This window comes from Aulonocara stuartgranti, assembly GCF_965226115.1.
Source record: "Aulonocara stuartgranti genome assembly, chromosome: 6".
Classification (NCBI taxonomy): domain Eukaryota; kingdom Metazoa; phylum Chordata; class Actinopteri; order Cichliformes; family Cichlidae; genus Aulonocara; species Aulonocara stuartgranti.
In genome coordinates, this window is record NC_138944.1 from 42,016,422 (window position 1) to 42,037,613 (window position 21,192).

General features: G+C 40.2%; 1 protein-coding gene and 1 long non-coding RNA gene across 2 annotated transcripts; both read right to left on the reverse strand.

The window, feature by feature from the left end:
* Positions 1 to 9,399: 9,399 nt before the first annotated feature.
* LOC309708776 (sterile alpha motif domain-containing protein 3-like) lies at positions 9,400 to 10,934 on the reverse strand (the record flags this gene model as incomplete). Its single annotated transcript, XM_082537065.1, has 4 exons — positions 9,400 to 10,113; positions 10,218 to 10,297; positions 10,420 to 10,564; positions 10,818 to 10,934. 4 exons carry the CDS (start codon positions 10,932 to 10,934, stop codon positions 9,817 to 9,819), a joined length of 639 nt encoding a protein of 212 aa, XP_082393191.1. The 3' UTR covers positions 9,400 to 9,816.
* A 209-nt stretch (positions 10,935 to 11,143) lies between these two features.
* LOC309709029 lies at positions 11,144 to 12,709 on the reverse strand. The gene is made up of 3 exons (XR_014277402.1): positions 12,473 to 12,709; positions 11,334 to 11,529; positions 11,144 to 11,164 (listed from the first exon to the last, which is right to left on the reverse strand). It is a non-coding gene; the product is annotated as an uncharacterized lncRNA (long non-coding RNA).
* Between the last annotated feature and the right edge of the window lie 8,483 nt (positions 12,710 to 21,192).

Here is a 21,192-nt window from a genome sequence, read left to right on the forward strand (position 1 = left end):
CTAATTTTTACAGACAGACAGACTCACACCACCCATATCAAAAATGATTTGTCCGTGATCATCAACCGTATCTAAACAGTGGACATGCACAGCTTCCAGTTCTGAAATGTGAAGCCAGCGCAAAAGCATCATAAACCTGCTGTCACAGTCTGGCAGAGGCAGACTGAATGGGGTGACAAAGAGGACTCTAAACGCACACACCAAGGAACGTGGAACAAAACTTGAATGTTAACAAAAGCGAGCCGTTTAATAAGGCTGAAAAAATAAAAAATAAAAACATTGCAAACCAAAAGGCACACGGACACCGGGGGGAAACTAACTCGAACTAAACTTGGAAAACTGAATGCTGATCAAAAATACAAAGAGCAAAACCATAAACATGGAGAAACATGGAAACATGACGAAGAAAAGCTGACGACCTGACAATGAATGAACAGACTAAATTCACACAAGGGTGGTTAGGGGAAATGGAAACAAATGGGGAAACAGCTGACACTAATCTGACATAACGAGACAAAGGAAGCAAAGCTGACTACACTGACATAGGACAAAGACTTTCAAAATAAATCAGGAGACATGACAACACAACTTCACGACATGGACAAGAAGATAAGAAACATGACAGACTAACACAGAAGATCTAAGAGAAACATAACTAATACCAAACTAGAAGCAGCCAAAAGACAATCCACACCTGCATTCTGTCTAAAGACCATCAGAAAGTGACTGCTGTCATTGCTTTGGGCCCATTGTTACATAACTTGTGCCATTTAAGCATGCTTTGAAGTCATGTCTAATCAATTTAACAATCAGTGGAACCATAACAGCTGAATGGGCTTATCAAAATGATCCATTCCTGTGAGTCTCTACAGTGAAACGGCACCTGAGGCCCACACAGGTCTGGATAGATGGTCGAGTTGAATTATCCCTAATCCTCACTGTGACTACATAAGTCATAAAAGTTAAAGACACACAGACAGACACTATTTGACCTTCAGACATCAAGGAAACTGACAACCATTTAAAGTAGAGAGTCATGGTTCTGCTGTCCAGCTCATGTGGTCCACAACTTTGTTCTTGTTTAGACAGACTCTTAAAATAGTTGTACTAGACTCACAGCTGTCACTGTAAAGTCAATACAGAGTGGAACATACCAGCCAAAGTCAAACTTGCAGTAAATTCATGAATTCAGTTCAATTCAATTCAATTTTATCTATATAGCACCAAATCACAACAAAAAAGGGAGGGGCGGGGCCAACTGGTTGGGGATGATGGGAGGAAGACAGAAAGACATGCTGGGGAAGGGAGCTAGAGGTTAATAATAACTATTAATTAAATGCAGATGGGTGTATAAACACATAGAAAAAGGTGATAGAAAAAATAACACCCAGTGCATCATGGGAATCCCCCGGCAGCCTACACCTACTGCAGCATAACTAAGGGAGGATTCAGGGTCACCTGGTCCAGCCCTAACTATATGCTTTAGCAAAAAGGAAAGTTTGAAGCCTAATCTTGAAAGCAGAGATAGTGTCTGTCTCCTGAATCCAAACTGGAAGCTGGTTCCACAGAAGAGGGGCCTGAAAACTGAAGGCTCTGCCTCCCATTCTACTTTTAAATACTCTAGGAACAACAAGTAGGCCTGCAGAGCGAGAGCGAAGTGCTCTAATAGGGTGATATGGTACTACAAGGTCATTGAGATAAAACAGGCCCCACTGCAGTGCAGTACCTGTAATACCTACAGCATGTTCTAATCGCTCTAATAGGATATTATGGTCGACAGTATCGAACGCTGCACTGAGGTCTAGCAGGACAAGCACAGAGATGAGTCCACTGTCAGAGGCCATAAGAAGATCATTTGTAACCTTCACTAAAGCTGTTTCTGTGCTGTGATGAGCTCTGAAACCTGACTGAAACTCTTCAAATAAACCTCTGCAGATGATCTGTTAGCTGTTTGACAACTACTCTTTCAAGGATGTTTGATATAAAGGAAGGTTAAAGATTGGCCTATAATTAGCTAAGACTGCTGGGTCTAGAGATGCTTTTTGAGTAAAGGTTTAACTACAGCCAGCTTGTCTTATTAAAGACTCACTCATTTAAAAAATTTAGTGACCACTGTTTGTTGTGGTGTATAGACTTTCTAATTAGGCTCTTTTAAACACACACACTTTTTATAAATACTTTATATGAACAAATGAGAGCAAACACAACACCAATGATTCAGTTAAATTCAGATAAACCCACCGTTAACTGCAGTCCAAAAAGGGAAACCCTAACCCTTCACTATAATGTAAAAAACTATAATATAAAATTACAAAGACTTTGAAGATCACTTTAAAAAAGATTCCAAGAATCTGGAGGAATCTCAAGGCTGAAAATCAACAGTGGGCCTCCGTGATCTTCAGGCTCTGCATTTAGAAACAAGCATGATTCTGTCGTGGGAACCACTGCATGGGCTCAGGAACAGCTCCACAAATCATTGCCTGTGAATACAGTACTGTGCCTTCCTGCAGGTTAAGATAAGATAAGATAAGATAAGATAAGATAGAACTTTATGAATCCCTCGGGTGGGTTCCTCTGGGAAATTTGACTTCCAAAAAGCACAGCAACGACCGAAGTTACAGTTACAGAATTGTTATATATATATATATATATATGTATATATATATATATATATATATATATATATATATATATATATATATATATATATATATATACACACACACACACACACACACACACATATATAAATACAGAGACAAATATAAATAAAATATACAAAGGGGATAAATAGAATAAAAGAATAAAAAATAAAAATACAAGTGAATTGCACATTTCAAGTATTGAGTCTATTGCACTGTTGACTATTTACAAAAGTATTGCACAAGGTATTGTACAGTGAGGTGCAGAGGCACTACAGCTTAGTTGTTCCCCCCTCCTTTGTCCTCCTGTCTCCCCTCCCTCTCCCCTCCAGAGAGGAGTTAAACAGTCTGATGGCGTGTGGGACAAAGGAGTTTTTAAGTCTGTTAGTTCTTGTCTTTGGGAGAAGCAACCTGTCACTGAACAGACTCTTCTGGTTGTTTATGGCCGTGTGCAGAGGATGCCCAGCATTGTCCATAATGTCCAGCAGTTTCTTTAATGTCCTTTTCTCTGCCACTGTCACCAGAGTGTCCAGCTTCATGCCGACCACAGAGCTAGCCCTCCTGATCAGTTTCTCCAGCCTGGATGAGTCCCTCTTTGCTGTGCTGCTCCCCCAGCACACCACAGCATAGAAAAGTACTCCAGCAACCACCGACTGGTAAAACATCCTCAGGAGCTTCCTGCAGATGTTAAAAGACCTCAGCCTCCTGAGGAAGTACAGTCGGCTTTGGGCTTTTTTATACAGGTGCTCTGTGTTGCATGACCAGTCCAGTTTATTGTCCACCCACAGCCCGAGGTACTTGTACTTGTTGACCACCTCCACCTCCTCCCCCTCTATCTGAACCGGCAGTGGACCTGCTCTAGACCTCCCGAAGTCCACAACCAGTTCCTTAGTCTTTGAGGTGTTGAGTTGCAGGTGGTTTGTGTGACTCCATGCGACAAAGTTCCTCACCAGACTTCTGTACTCCTCTTCCTGATCATCCCAGATACACCCCATGATGGCTGTGTCATCTGCAAACTTCTGAATGTGGCATAATTCAGAGTTGTAGCAGAAGTCAGAGGTGTACAGGGTGAAGAGAAGAGGGGACAGCACAGTTCCCTGTGGTGCTCCTGTGCTGCTGACCACAGTGTCAGACGTGATGTCCTTCAGCCTGACGTACTGTGGTCTGTCGGTGAGGTAGTCGGAGATCCAAGCCACCAGGCAGGGGTCCACCTCCATCCTGTTCAGTTTTTCCTGAAGCATACAGGGCCGGATGGTATTAAAGGCACTGGAAAAGTCAAGAAACAGGATCCTGACCGTGCCTTTTCCCCCATCCAGGTGTGAGTGGGCTCTGTGTAGGAGGTACAGGATGGCATCCTCCACTCCGACACCCACCTTGTATGCAAACTGTAGTGGGTCCTGGGCATGTTGTACCTGTGGTCGGAGGAAGTTTAGGAAGAGCCCTCAAAGCTAAAGGTTAAAGCTGCAGTGTGAAAAGAAGAAGCCACATGTGAACATTGCCGTCTGCGTCTCTGCACCAAAGCCCATTTAAAATGGACTGAATGTTCTGTGGACATGGAAGCTGCAGAGTATCGTCAGAACCAACTGACTGCAGCTAGAATCAGTCACTATGTCAGACCACAACTGAGCCATGTTGCTTTCCCAAAGTTAAGCAGCTACTGCTGTGAGATAGTGGATGTGTGTAAATACTGTGACTAGAGGAAAAGCTGGGAATATCCTGAATATTGCAGAGACAGAGTGACAACCCTTCTTGCTCACATTCACTGCTACAATCAGCTTAGATAAACACGCTTACATGCATGTTGTGACTGTGGGGAAAAGACTCTGTGGTACCACCAACTCAGAGAAACTGCACCACACTTCCAGCCTGTTCTGCTCCATTCAGGTGACCTAAACAGTGGTTGTTATTCCTGACAGCATATTAATCTACTCTCTACGCAAACACTCGATATGGATGCGCTAATTAAGTCATCTGGATGACTCAAGGCAGGAATCGTATCTGGGTGTAGATACAGGTATCGAGTTGAGTGGGAACATGAGGTCTAACTCCACAGCATGTGGCTCATCCTGAACAAGACTCCATGTGTCCAAGTATTCTCAGTGGTAGTGTTATTTAAGTCAGCAACTCAAATTCATCAAACTAATGGGAGTTATGTTGAAAGCTATAGTAAAATAGACAGAGCCCTGACGAGCTCGATTCAACCTCAAAACAAAGTGTGAGAGACATGACAGACAGAAACCTCAGTCACAGCAGACAAGAAGCCATAACGCATCGCCACAAGGCTAAAACACACACACACTCAGTGAACAGTTGCTGATAAAGTTCAACCCCTGACATTCAGTTTAAAATGAGCCAGCAGTGCAAACTCATTGCAGAAACAGATGACCACATTGCAGCCATTAGACTTGAGTCTCTCACATAACACATACGTTGCATAATTGAACTTGAGAGAGTTGTTTTGCTTTATTTTTAATGTCTGACTGCTCGACAAAGACTGCAGTCTATATACTCTATAGTGGTAAGATTCTAAATCAGCAAGAAGGCCTATTAATCATAGTGGCACTAACCAACAAGTCATCTATGAAATGTAGCTAGAGGGGAGTTTGCTACTCTGACATTTGAGTCAAATATTATCCAGAGGTGTGCTGGACACTCTAGTTTACAACTTCAAACTGCGCCTCAGAATTTGAAGTAAGAAAGAAATAGAACTTCTTAACACTAGGTGTCACGGTTCTGGGTCCGTTGGACCCAGTATTTTGAGTTCATTATGTTTTGGTACTTTTGCATCATGGATTTTCCTTTATGTTTCTCTGGTACTTGGTGTTTCAGTTATCTTGGTGTTTTTCTATATTATGATTTATGATCTGATACTGTTGTGATTATGATTATCATTTAGTAGCCTTTGGTCAGTGTCAAGTCTGTCTCTGTCTAGTCTGTGTCTTAGTAAAGTGTGTTTTGTTTCCTGTTTTACTTTGAAGGTTCTTGTTCCTGTCTGATGTTAGTATGTGCAGCTTTGTTCCCCCTGTCTCGTTAGCCCTGATCTCTCCCAGCTGTGTCTCCCTCCTGTTGCCGATTTCCCCGTTACTACCCTGTGTATATAAGCCCTGTGTTTTCCCATTCTCAGTGTCGCGTCGTACCATCAGTTTATGCCTGTGTGTTCTTGGTCTCAGTGTTCCGGCCTCACTTTATGTTTGTTTTCCTGCCAGCAATAAAGCTGAGGTTTTTTGAGTTACATTCCATTTTCCGAGTCCTGCATTTGGATCCTCATCTCTGCCTGCCCGCACACAGAGCCTTGACACTAGGTCTTTGAGTTTGGACTTTTTCATTCTTTGTAATCTAGATTTTCATTTGCTCTTGATCTGTTATCATGCCTCCTGTTTCAGGTGCTCTCCGACCTGTTGCTTGTTTTCTCCCTCGCTGTTCGATCCCTCTCAAAAGCTCAATTAACCATTATCTACACGGTGGCCCTCCTCAACTGAGTAACGAGTTCCACCACAGGAAATGGGATAGTGTTTTCTTTTCTGAAGAAGTGTGTGTGTGTCGGTCCGCAGTCATCCAGGTCATGGTAGTCTAAGGAGCTTGGAAAGAAAGCGACTGGACTTTTTTAAGTTGCTTGAAGACGTTTCACCTCTAATCCGAGAGGCTTCTTCAGGTCTAAAACCGAATGCTGGAGATTCCCAGGTATTTAAACCCTAGTGGGAGTTCCATTAGTATCTACTCGGATCGACTAGGTTCATTGACCCGCTATTGATCATCAACCGCACCACATGAGCCAAGGTGTGAAAATCAGCAGAGGTTTCGTGTGACACCTCCTGTGAGAGCTTGCCTAACCCAGTCATGTGACCTAGTGAGGTCACCTGACCCAAGATGTGCGTGGGAGGCTGTGGCACCTGGGAAGTCATCTCAAAACTGCATCATAAGTTGCAGACAGTTGTCGCAAGCCACACCCTATATTCAAAGATGGTCGTTTACGGCGTACATAAAGGACCTCTCTCAAACCGTCATGTCTGTCCAAAATGTGAACTATGGTGTTAGGTTTATGTTGGCACAAACCTATTGCTGGAACAGCCGAGACAATTCTACTACAATGGCAAAAGCAAGACACAAGTCACCAGAGCTCTTCGTGTGATCTCGTGCACGAGGGAGATGACTGAGACTGGGACAACTCCCACTAGGGTTTAAATACCTGGAAATCTCTACCACTTGGTTTTAAAACTAAGGAAACCTCTCGGATTAGAGCTGAAACGTCTTTAAGAAACTTAAAGAATTTAAATCGCTTTATTTCCAAGCTCCTTAGACTTTTTTTGATGAAGCTTTGTTCATTAAAGTTCCACTAAAGCTTGGGGGCGACCGTGGCTCAGGGGGTTGGGAAGCACATCTGTAACCAGAAGGTGGCCGGTTCGATTCCGGGCTCGTTGTGTCCTTGGGCAAGATACTTTACCCTACCGCCTACTGGTGTTGGCCAGAGGGCTGATGGCGCGATATGGCAGCCTCGCCTCTGTCAGTCTGCCCCAGGGCAGCTGTGGCTACAACCGTATCTTGCCTCCACCAGTGTGTGTGAATGTGAGAGTGAATGAATAGTGGGATTGTAAAGCACTTTGGGTGCCTTGAAAAGCGCTATATAAATCCAATCCATTATTATTATTAAAGTGCACACTTTGCCTCTCAGTAGCTGCAAATTGCATCTAGTCATTAAAGTACACTGTTTTTTTTTTCTGCCTGTCCCATTTGGTTCTTTAGCCATCAGAATTGTTGTCTGAAGACCAACAAGGATACCCAATGGATTTACTTGATATTTTGCCAAATGGATCATCGTGGCATTGCCGTATTGGTCCATTTGATCAACCTTTGTTTTTATTATTTATTTTATTTTATTTTCAGTTGTTACAGACGAGACAGATATGAGTGAGGGATAGCAAAGGGAGAGAGAAAGAGGAAGGAAAAGAAAAACAGAAGGGGAGAGGGACAGTGAGAAAGGGGAAAAAAATCTCCTGGATCACCTGTTGAGAGAAAAAGAATAGAAAACAAGCAAAAAAAAACAGAGCAACATACTAAACACAACACCATCGCATTAATCTAGCTAAGTGTAAAGAGCAGTAAATACTAAATATTGAATGTTGTTGTGCAGCACGCAGGACAGACAGCGCACAATGTGCTTTGAAGTAGCAGCCAAGAAAGGTGTAATTTAAGTCTATGAACAGTGAACACGCGTGTGCACACCTGTGTGGGTCAGCGCGCTTGTATTCAAAAGGTTTCCCCGTGTAATGGTCTGCTAGAGGGTCTAGAGAGCCATAGCCCCATCCCCCAGGGCACGAAGCAGGCATGGAGGAGATCCAGGACCCAGACATCCAGAGGCCCCAGAGTGCGAGAGCTCAAGGAGGACCACCGGAGGGGCATCCGTGCCACCCTCATGGGAAGGGCTGAGGATCCCCAGACGAGGGATCACCCAGTAGCCACCGAGCAGAGGCTAGAGGGGGCTGCACCGGCGTGCTGTTAAAAAAAATCTTTGAAAAACGGTCATATTCCAGCAGGGCGCCAAAATACTACCGTAAACTAACAGAAAATAACTTCCTCATGAAAATGCGGTTATTTTCAGTAATGTAAATAGGGTTTGTTGCGCTAATTTTACATGGGATTCTGCCTTTTCCAAGTGCTTTTAGACATTAAATTAGGAACATTTTAACATGATCAAACAATGAAATTACCTGTAAACAAGGTCACTGAATGTGGCAATATGAATCATAATACGTAAATGTACAGAAATATACAGTTAACGTAAATAATAATGGATTGCATGCCCTGGGACAGACCGACAGAGGCGAGGCCTCTTTATTGTGGTTTATTTATTTACAAAACTGTAAAATGCAGTAAAATACTTTCACATTAGGATTTTCCTACAGCGCAGCCATACCCGCGACCTTGTGGTTGTTAGTTCACATTCATTGGCCGATGCTTAGTGTCATGTTATTATGTGTCCCAACATCCAATGGCATGTCACATTGTTTTCATGGCCACACCCTCACCCCAGGTGCAGAGGCCTCTTTCTGTTCAGGAATGTTGGGAATACTTTGAGATTCATATTAATTGCAATTCCTACCTCTACATTTATTTTTTAAAATATATAATTAGCACAGCGTGGCCGTGCAATGTTTTATGTTTTTATTCCTATTAATTATATTTTCACTTGTTACCTCTGAATTATTGAATCAGACCTGGATGACATGAACTTTTCAGCAAACTTACAATTCAAATGCTCCTTTAATTATTGATTATTCTCATTAATTTTCGATCATTTTATATATTTTTCCATAGTATTACATTTGAATTTAACAGATCATTCTCTCACATAACAGACAAATATTTGTGAGATTATGATACATTTCTGAATGTATCTTTACAATCTAAATATGCACATGTACAAAAAATATATTTAAAAAACAAGTAAATTGTGTTTTGCTACACACTCAGAAATTAAAGTACAGAAATGTACCTATAAGGGTACAATGGCTTGTCACTGGGGTGGTACCCTCTAAGGTACCGTTCTGTACCCTAAACTGTGGGTACTGATTTGTACCCTTGTAATTTGTACCTTTTACACGTCAAACCTGTACTTTAAAGGGCAAAGTTGTACCCTTAGTATAAAGTACAAAAAAGAACCCTTAAAAGGAGTACAAAAATGTCTTTCTAAAGGTTCAGTATCTACACACAGATTTCCTATATTTTTCCTCTCAAGATTTGAAAAATTGAAGATACAAAGTCAAAAATACTTGTCACATTTATTACCTTCTTAAATACATTGCTTAACTGTTACATACAAACTGTTATCAACACAGTATGTGTCATAAGCTGCAACATCAATTTCCTGTCCAGGTTTTAGCAACGTCCATTCACTATCAACTCTAACACTGTATGAATGAAAATGGTTGTCATTTAACAGAGGAATGAGAATTTTTCCACAAAAGACCCACATTGTGTCAATATTAACACAACACCTGTTCTCTGTGTTTCCTATACACATGTCGTCTGAAAGATTCATATTTTTTGAAGGAAGAACAGCAGTCACTGAGTCCACAGGTTATATCAAAATTGGCATCACCTATGTGCTGAATAAGCTTTGTCAAACTAAAGGTTCTTCTGCCACATTTGGAGCACTGATATGGCTGAGGCATGGTGGTCAATACAGAAGATTTATTTGTCTGGTGACTGTGATTGGTAGAGGCCGGTCCTCACCCTCATCTATTTTCACAATGTACTTTTGGAGAAAAATCAGGGTGTTCTTCAGATGTTTTGGGTAAGCAAGGTTGAAGACAAAATACAAGCAGAAAGAAGAGATGATTGCTTCAAAAATACACGAGCTTCTGCACACTTCACTGCCATCCAACTTCACAATGTTTGGAGCGCTTCTGGAGAACACTGGTTTCCAGTCTTCATAAAGTAGCTGAACAGTTGGATAGGGGGTTTTAGGATAAACCTTTGAAGTCAAAAGAGAAGGTAGAGGAAAGCAATATCTTAGTCTCTTAACAAAAGATACATTTGTTTTCCTTTTATATAGACTAAATATTTTAATACACACACCTCTCCAAGTATGACAAAGAGATCCAGTTTCTCCTTGAAGACGTATGGCAGGAATAAAAGTGCAGCCCTTGTGTCAAGATCTGCCAAAAAAACAACAAAACACAAGATCACCCATGCATTTTATCTGGCATTTCCAGTTACCTATAAAAATTATATAAAATGGAAGCCTTGAAGTTAAAAAAAAAAAAAAAAAAGCAAATACCTGGTAGGTCATCAGTGAGAGCCTCCTCTCTTGCATCAAGGTAGAGCTGGTAGAGTGGGGTTTTCCCTCGTGTAACGTCAATCACCTTTGCTGCAACACATGAGAGCCCTTCACGAAATCGCTGGCTTACATTACCCGTTGTTGGTTAATTAATTTTCAGTACAAAATAACAGTGTATGAAAATGAAATAATCTAAAGTTGATATTAATTATGTATGGTGCTGCATAATTATTTTTTTATAGAATTTAACAACAATACTGTAAGAAGTTACATGAACATAAAAAAAAAGGAAAGAGGGACAGATGAAGAAAACAAGGTCAAGGGCAAATAAAATTTACTACTATAAACATGTTAAATGTGACAGCTATTTCCAAGTTCAATTCAGCTTTCTGACTTACACCAGTAGGCATCCCTAAGAAGGGGTACTTCTTCAACACATCCTCCACAGGCATACCATTTGCAATTTCTTTCTGCCGCCAAGCAAACGTTTGCTGCATATGGTTATGAACCACCATGGTATCTGGTTGCATCTTCTGATATTGGCACTGTAAGACCTTTAAGTGGGCGTCTATGGATAATAAATCCTCTCCTTGGACGCATGGTCCCTTGAAAGAAAGCAAGAGTGAGAAGAGAAAGTCAAAACAGATTAGAAACCCAACATAAGACTAAATATACAATTAGAGCTGACACGATCTGTGCATCACAAAGAACTCGTATCGGTTAAAGTCTCAAAGTATTTTCATTGCTGTGAAAACAGTTAAGTGTTTGTTTTTATTGCATGAATTGAAGTATAAAACACTACAGTAACAATACATATGGTAGAAACAATGATCATATTAACTAAATCCTAAAAGTGCATAACGGCCAACATGTATGTTTCAGACATACTAACTTCATTATAAATAAGAAAATACCTTATTGAAGTTGACGAAGTAGATGGTTGCCAGTCTTCTGGAGAGACAGTCTGTAGAGTCAGCGTCACTGAAGATTCCTTCATCCTTGACACAAATTGGTTGAATTTAACCTGCTTTTTGAAGGATCCTTGGAAAAGGTATGCAACCATAGTCTCAGTAAGACCGCAGTCAACTGTGTCACCATCAACCTCATTGTCTGCAAGATAAATGGTAGTACAAACTCTAAATTCCATGTAAGAATATTTATCACCACATTTTTACATGGGTAAAAACCGTATATCACACACATTAAAACCTTTTGTAATACTTCTTTCAGTTCAAAGAAATATTCATTAAAAAAATCAGTAAATTAAATAAAATAAACCAAATCTTTAGAGTGAATCCTCTCGATATGCAAAGTTTTCATTTTTAAATTTAGATGTTTGTTTGGGACTACTGGACACAGGAGAGCAGAGTCTGAGCATGCTTTTGTGCCCTTTCAAGTTTGGAAGAAAAAAAAAGACTAGAATGCTGTAATTTGTTAATATTCACTACTAAGGTGACTCCTTTCTCCAGATTTCCGACAGTTTCTGCCGTCTGTTCTTTCAGACCGATTACTTATAGCGATAACACCCGGAGGACCGTATTACAAGCTCAGATTACATGCTGAAAAAGTTCCCACATTGCTGAAAACGGGACTATCAAACCCCAGCTGCGACACCCTTGTTATATTTTAAACAAGTGCGGCGTCAAGATATTTCCTTTAAACGTTATATTCAGCCGCCCATGTGTGTTGATGGCCTTGGAATGGATGTAAAAACGTGATTTTATTAAACCATTAATACACTAACGGTAAACTGCATTCAGCTACCAGGGAATCAAATTTTGCGCCGTTCCGCTGCGCAGGGGTTACCGAACCTATAGACTGTGGCTGAACCACATATATAAGTTCAAACTTATACAAATACTATGTGTACACATTTTTCATTTTTCAGAACTGTGACCTCAACTTTACACATGAAACGTTTGTAAAAACGTTTGTAAAAAGACATAATTTGAGCTAAGAGAGTGCCGAAACTAGCTAAATTGCTAATATACGTTAAGCTAGGCTAAACCAATAATTAGTAATTATGCTACATTTTTCTTTAAATAAAACTTACCTCTGAAACGCTGAGCTTCAGCTTCAGTGACATCTAAGCCCCACTCTTGTATTTTTGTTAAGAGTTCCTCAGACAAGTTCGTAATTCATCTCCCTCCGTTGATAAAACAAAATGGCACCTGCTGCATTTACAGAAAGTTCTAGAATCCACCAGCTATTCGTTGAGTTTCTTCTTCTACTTTTTGTTTGATGTTGTGAGGATGGGCTCAACTCGCACTCCGAGTTCAATAAGGGTGCTTTTTTTTTAAGGGTGCTTTTTGTCAAAAATAATAAAAATAAAAAAACTCTAATCAAAAAGAGCTTAATCAACCTGTACTTTATCTTTTGAAAGAATGGGTACAAATAAGTACTTTTCACAATTAAGGAACATGTATGTACCTTTCAGACACTAAAAAAGGTACAGATAGTTACCCCGAGGTCCAATATTTGTCCTTAGACTGTATTAATGTCATTTTTGTACCTTGGGGCACAGTAATGTACCCCTTCCGTACCCCTATTTCTGACTGTGTATATTTACAGTGATGTTATTTTACCTTTGACATGTAAAGTCACAGTCTACTTATGTAAATGTAATGATATTCTAGAAAGACAAAACTGTAAAATATACAGTAAGATACTGTGACATTACTATTTTTTGGAACAGTGTAGCTACCAACATATTGTAATGAGTAGCCAGATAACAATGTAAATAGATGTAGTTTAATATTTTTCTACCATGTCAAGTTGAAATCCTCCCACAAAATTGTGGCAGCAGTATAAATGTATTAGGATCAGTTGTGAGGTAGAGATTATTATCTATAAGGATTAACTTGGTGAAGCAGATTTACTAAATTAAGGTTAACTTAGTAAATTGGATCGGCGTCTTTCAGTGTGTTTAATGATGTCTGAACATTTTCTAGTAATTTTTAAAAAATACAACTGTTCTGGAGTCCCAAGGAGCAGCCTATGTAAATGAAACTTCAATTATTATTTTCTATTCGTGCTAAATTGAAATGTCACAGAGTATCCAGGGGGACAGGCCCACTCTGTCGGTCGTTTTTAAGAAGGAAAACGTAGATGCAGTTGCTGCATTCATCAAACTGATGCTGAACTTTGATGTGACGACTGAAAGCCTTTTTCCTTCAATGCTCAAACAGTGGTAACAGTGTAAATTCAAACACAGTAAATTATTGTACATTAACTGTGTTTCCCTGATCATGAGAAGCATACATTTACTACATTAGAAAGTTTAAAAAAAATCTTTTCAACATAAACTCCGCTGTGTAAAGTAAGAAATCCCGAGCTATATCACTGCATCTGTCACATTACGGGACGAGCATGACTTGTGTTGCTGTCAACATCTATCAGAATCAGAATCAGAATCAGAAAGGGGTTTATTGCCAAATGTTGTGCAGGTTTACAACATTAGGAAATTGCTGCGGTGCTTCAGTGCAAACATACTGTCATAATTGCGATTAAATAGACATGAAAAAAATGATTCAGACATTTAAAACTGTGCTGACCGTCTCGCTCCAACAGTTACCAGGACTGGTTCTTTCATTTACTGTTTTTGACTGTTGTGCTTAAGTTAAATAAAGGATGGTACTAAGTGCACATACTAATATCAGTTTGACAATATAATACTAATGATTATAGTTACAACAGTAAAAACACACATTAGTGAGTCCTGAGGAACAACAACAAATAATAAGAAGGGTGTAGCTACAGAAAGGTCATCTCGAAACCAGACAAGGAGTCTGAACCCAAACACGGAGGGTCTGCCGCCCTACTCTTAGAAACTATAGGAACCAAATGTGCACTGTGAGAGTGAAGTGCTTCACTGGGATATTATACTATGAGGACTTTCATATTTCACGAGCATCATGTGACAAGAACATTTAAAGTTAATAGACATACTACGTAGAAAGTGTACGGCCATATTCCTCACAGTAACCCTTTCTGTCATGAGTTAAAGCAAACTAATCAGACTTTAAAAAGAAGTGTAAATGAAGACACTGCTGAGCAGGTTATCTTCTGCAGTTACTTAACTGTCCCACACGAAAGAGATCATTGGGTTTACAACAGTCCAAACATAAATTGCAAAGCTGATTTGTACAGAGGTTCATGAAGTCATTAGTGCTGAGAATTAAATGAATACGAGGCTCGACACTACGCTGTACAGTGTTTACAGGACTGAAAAGTAACCTGGGATTGTTTTCCTCTATAAATGATGAAAATATAGCTGCTTGTTCAGGGCACGTAGAAGAAAATGATAACAGAATGTATGTCCTATCTGAGCTCAGTGCATTTCCACAGCCTCGTGCATTTTGCATGATAACGTATTTAGATTCACGTTCTCCAGTGGCAACAACCCAGGAACTGTCGTCTCACACTTTTCACATACCTAGACTGTGCTAGTTGTTATTTCCATCCAGCCATTCTGTAGGTTTCTGTTTTCTTGTGTAAGGCCAACAGGCAAGTACCTGTGACAGGTGCTCCGTCTTTGCACATACTAATATCAGTTTGACAATTGTCGAGGAGGGAAATTATTTTACGGCTATTGTTAAATAATTGTCATTGCATTAATAATATAATCTGCAGCATGGATATTGCATTCCAAGGTTTAAACAGTGTCTCTTTCAGAAAGACTGAGTTGCAGGCTGACAGGAAGTTGTATGCAGAAAGAAGCAGGAAGTTATTTTGAGCCGCAGGCTAAGACGAGGCTTTAACAATGTAACAGATAGCTTTAAGAAGGCCTTAAGCAGCTATGACTATTTTATACACAATGCATATCTGTGCTTATTAAAGAGTTGGAGCTCGGTCAATTAATTGGGGGTCGGAAGCTTTGTTCGGCGCGATGTTCGGACAATCTATTGTGCAAGTGACTTGAAGCCATAGAAGGAATTGCAATACATGCTTACAAAACACTTATATATCAGATCATTTTATATTAAGGTTTTAGTAGAGGTTCTTGATTAAAACATTTATTTAGTAGAAGACATACACATAGTCTCAGTGAGCTTCTGGTCTGGTAAAAGGTCAGAAGTGCAACAGGTGAATTGAGAAAGAGCATTTGAGGACGAGACACAGACAGTAGGTGAAGAGGTGACACAAAGAGCATGTGAGGTCAACACACACACACACACACACACTTTAAATTAGATTTATTTAGAGGAGAGGTTAGTTATGTTTGGCTGTAACTGCAAAATTGTCTTGGTAAAAGAGGAACCGTTTCTTGGTGTCTCGGCAAGAAAGAGGAACAAGACAAGAACTGAAAGGTAGACAGGAAGGGCTAGCCATGAAAATAGAAGATGATTTTCTAGGTGAAAAGTCATGATGATGTTGATCTGATCTATGTATAAAATGTATCTGTGACGCATGAAGGGGCGTCAGTAAACAAACCCTGATGCTATAAAATATCTGTTCATGCTTTGATTAAGTCGAAGACTACTTCCTGTCTGCGTACAGAGTTGTCTTCCCACGCGTGTATTCATTAAAATCATCGTTTGACTACACCCGGCCGGATCGGTGTGGTTATTCTTCGATCACCTCTTGTACCCTTCCTCAATATTGAATCTTAACATTTGGGGGCTTCGTCCGGTTATTGAGGAGGGAGAGTTGGAGGTTTGGACGGAGAAATCCGGGGTCTTGGGTGGTCTGACGGGCAGACATGAATTCCAGTGGTCTAAGTGAGTGGGCATAAGCCGGCTTATCCAAAAGGTAAGGCACTACCTGTTGAATTATTTCCAAAGTGTGCCAAATTGGACATGATAAAATTTAAGTCTACTCACTGAAGTTACTGGTGGATGTCTGTTTTGATTTTGATGAAAATCTCATGAGTTGAAGCAGTTAGAGTTCTGCTAAGAAGAAATGAAAGTAGTTAAGAGTCTGATAAGAAAAGTTTAAATACTGGGTTGAAGTCCCAAAGAAATTGAGTTAGAGTCTCAAGTAGTTTGGTAGGGAATTGGTTATTGTGTTGGTTAGAGTCCAAATTTGGTCATAAGAGTGGACCTGAGTGGTCATTTTGTGAGTTGGAGTCTCCATTTGACCACTAGGTTGCACCTGCCTCAGTTATACACTTGTTTCGGGTGTTGATTGTTGTTTCAAAGTATTATAAATTATTCTAGAACGGCAGTTCGAGTCTGCTAGGAAGCGCAGTTCTCGGAGGTAACGCTCCCTCCCGGCCAAGGACGCTTGGCCCTGACCTATCGGCGAATAGGGTTAGTACGGTTGGCAACCGGGGAGAACTTGGGAACCTCCAAAATAGCTAGGAGTTAGAGTCTCCTTACCGTTTGAAACGGTATCTGCGCTTTTTTGGCCAGCAGAAGTGGATTTCGGGCGTGTAACTTTAACCTAAAACTTCAAAAAGTTTGGGTTGGTTGGACACTTTTAAATTGAGTTAGGGATTTTAGAGATGAGGCCAGAAACTGTTGGACAGATACTGGTTAATTGATCGTAAAAAACTCAGGGAGTTTATCGGTTAGACCGTTAACTTAAATTTTTCGAAATTCGGTAGGTGTTAAAAGGCATAAAATCTGTGCAGTTGTAAATATAAGACGTCTCTGTAATAAAAAAGATCTCTGTGGGTCGAGTCAGCAATGCACTGACTGCCTGCTGCTATTCTTAGATGAAGAGTGTGTGTGCATGCAAATGAGGCAGCTGATGCAGAGCGCATGAGAGGACTATGCTTTCGGTTTTGTGTGTCATTGAGCTCTATAACTATTGTTTGTAAATGTGGATAAATGTCTGTGATTAAAATGCTGGCTTAGTAAATAATAACATTGTAAATATATGAATGGTGACAGCGTTTCAAAATAGAATATAAGAATTGTTTGTGTTTAAAACCAACGTTTAGGTAAGAAGATTTAAGGTGGATTTGAAGGCATAAACAAAAAATAAAAGGGTTGTTAATGCATGAGCTGACTGGATGCAGAGTAAGTGGAGTGGTCATCCTGGGAGGATTGAATGATGCTCTAACTCTGTGGTCAAGTCAGACATAGGCTTTAAGCAACCATGAGCCACTAATAAGCGTGACAAATTAATGAGTATGTGTAAATTGAACTTGTTAAATAGTTTTGATAGAAGTAACTCAATGAGCACGCAATAAAGTGGACTTTTTAGGGGCAGTTTATCACTGACACAATAAAAAGCAACTTAATTAGTAGTTCAATAACAAATTGTAAAGATAACCTTGGTTATTTGATAAGAGAGAGAAAATTCAGGTTACATATAGTGAATAAATAAGGAAATGTTAATCTCTGCGTCATTCCACACTGAAATTTCAATTGTAGGGGATCATTTGGAGGTGAATTGTGTAGGACACGGGGAGACAGAAGAATCTCCCCATGAGTTTTCAGTGTGCATAGAAATTGAGGAGGCTGAACTGGAAGCCTGCCTGGGTCGTTGTTTTTGTTTATTTGAGGGTCTGCTGGAAGTTTGTGAAAACGACCACCTTGATATGTGGGAGCCTTCTCGGGCAGCGATTTTTTTGTTAAACCTGTGGCAGGCTGTGCAACATGGAGAAAGCTTTGACATAATGTCATAAAGGTGATTTCTTGGTTTTAGACTTATTAGTACGGGACAAGTTGAGGGACCCTTGAGGGTGTGTTGCTGTAAAGTATATAAGGGACGCGCAGCGCCGTTAATGGGTTTAAAATAAATGAAAAAACACTAATCCGAGGAACTATTGGAGAGGTAAGTATACGGAGGTGAGCGCGTTGCGCATAAGGGTTGCTGGTGTCATATATTAACACTTTGAGGGCGAATAATTTTGATTGAGTGTCAACGCTTGAGAACGCGAGGACAGCGTCTAAAGTGCTGGGTTAAACTTTGTGTATCACCGAGCAGGGGAAGAGGAGCCAGTGGTTGCGAGAACAGCGAGACGAAGATTGAAACCGAAAGTTAAGCGTGTCTGGGTGACCTAGACCAAGAAGGTGGAGTCGACCAACGCCATTGGAAGAGGTAAGTCTGTGTTTCAGAGAATGGCTGACAGCTCGGGTGCAACACCTAGTGGGAAAAGGGGATGCAAACCTCTGAAGGATCAGCTTGAACAGCTTAAGAAAGCTATTCGTTTGGCTTCACCTGGAGCACTAAAATCAGCAGAGAAAGAGTGCCAAGCGATGGAGGTTGAGGTAAGCAAACTTATTACATCCCAACAGAAAGGGCTGGGTGATAAAATACCTCTGAGCTTGGTGTTAAAAACTGAAGGAGAAGTGTATGGACAAATGCATGAGGCCCTACGTGCGTCCATAGAGGCATTAACGGCATTGGAGGTTATAAAACAGAGAGTAATGCAGGGAGGGCCAGAAGAGGAGAATGAAGACCGTGCGACGTCATCAGAAGAAGAGGATGATAAGGAGGACGAAGATGGAGGAGCTGAACCTCAACCAAGTACAAGCCTAATTTTGAGGAAAAGAAGTGTGAAGAGAGACCAAGCACAGAGACGGCCCATATTTAAGAGCTCAAAGAGTAGAAAAGTGAGTTTTGAACAAGGAGCTCCTGACCCTGGTTTAAGTCTGCCTCTGATAGCAGGTCCAAAGAACGAACCAGTTTATCGCGCCTATAAGGTGAGAGATTTGGAAGCATTGGTTAAACAACTTCCACCAATAACCAAAGGAGAACATTGGGAAGGAGAAGAATTAGCGCTGGGCGACTTTCGCACTTTGGCCGGACGTTGTATGCTGGGTGGTGGGTTAGCAGATGTAGAGCAGATAGCTCAAACAACTAGATATGCAAATGACCTGAAATATCATGAGGTGCAGAGTGACTTAGCAGATGCAGTTCGGGAGAAGGACCCAACTCCTAACTTTGGAGCCATTCCAAAAATTATTTGGGATCCTAAAAACACTCCCCCTTTTGTGTATATTTACAGTGATGTTATTTTACCTTTGACATGTAAAGTCACAGTCTACTTATGTAAATGTAATGATATTCTAGAAAGACAAAACTGTAAAATATACAGTAAGATACTGTGACATTACTATTTTTTGGAACAGTGTAGCTACCAACATATTGTAATGAGTAGCCAGATAACAATGTAAATAGATGTAGTTTAATATTTTTCTACCATGTCAAGTTGAAATCCTCCCACAAAATTGTGGCAGCAGTATAAATGTATTAGGATCAGTTGTGAGGTAGAGATTATTATCTATAAGGATTAACTTGGTGAAGCAGATTTACTAAATTAAGGTTAACTTAGTAAATTGGATCGGCGTCTTTCAGTGTGTTTAATGATGTCTGAACATTTTCTAGTAATTTTTAAAAAATACAACTGTTCTGGAGTCCCAAGGAGCAGCCTATGTAAATGAAACTTCAATTATTATTTTCTATTCGTGCTAAATTGAAATGTCACAGAGTATCCAGGGGGACAGGCCCACTCTGTCGGTCGTTTTTAAGAAGGAAAACGTAGATGCAGTTGCTGCATTCATCAAACTGATGCTGAACTTTGATGTGACGACTGAAAGCCTTTTTCCTTCAATGCTCAAACAGTGGTAACAGTGTAAATTCAAACACAGTAAATTATTGTACATTAACTGTGTTTCCCTGATCATGAGAAGCATACATTTACTACATTAGAAAGTTTAAAAAAAATCTTTTCAACATAAACTCCGCTGTGTAAAGTAAGAAATCCCGAGCTATATCACTGCATCTGTCACATTACGGGACGAGCATGACTTGTGTTGCTGTCAACATCTATCAGAATCAGAATCAGAATCAGAAAGGGGTTTATTGCCAAATGTTGTGCAGGTTTACAACATTAGGAAATTGCTGCGGTGCTTCAGTGCAAACATACTGTCATAATTGCGATTAAATAGACATGAAAAAAATGATTCAGACATTTAAAACTGTGCTGACCGTCTCGCTCCAACAGTTACCAGGACTGGTTCTTTCATTTACTGTTTTTGACTGTTGTGCTTAAGTTAAATAAAGGATGGTACTAAGTGCACATACTAATATCAGTTTGACAATATAATACTAATGATTATAGTTACAACAGTAAAAACACACATTAGTGAGTCCTGAGGAACAACAACAAATAATAAGAAGGGTGTAGCTACAGAAAGGTCATCTCGAAACCAGACAAGGAGTCTGAACCCAAACACGGAGGGTCTGCCGCCCTACTCTTAGAAACTATAGGAACCAAATGTGCACTGTGAGAGTGAAGTGCTTCACTGGGATATTATACTATGAGGACTTTCATATTTCACGAGCATCATGTGACAAGAACATTTAAAGTTAATAGACATACTACGTAGAAAGTGTACGGCCATATTCCTCACAGTAACCCTTTCTGTCATGAGTTAAAGCTATTAAACAAAAAGGCTGTGCTATTAAGGCAAACTAATCAGACTTTAAAAAGAAGTGTAAATGAAGACACTGCTGAGCAGGTTATCTTCTGCAGTTACTTAACTGTCCCACACGAAAGAGATCATTGGGTTTACAACAGTCCAAACATAAATTGCAAAGCTGATTTGTACAGAGGTTCATGAAGTCATTAGTGCTGAGAATTAAATGAATACGAGGCTCGACACTACGCTGTACAGTGTTTACAGGACTGAAAAGTAACCTGGGATTGTTTTCCTCTATAAATGATGAAAATATAGCTGCTTGTTCAGGGCACGTAGAAGAAAATGATAACAGAATGTATGTCCTATCTGAGCTCAGTGCATTTCCACAGCCTCGTGCATTTTGCATGATAACGTATTTAGATTCACGTTCTCCAGTGGCAACAACCCAGGAACT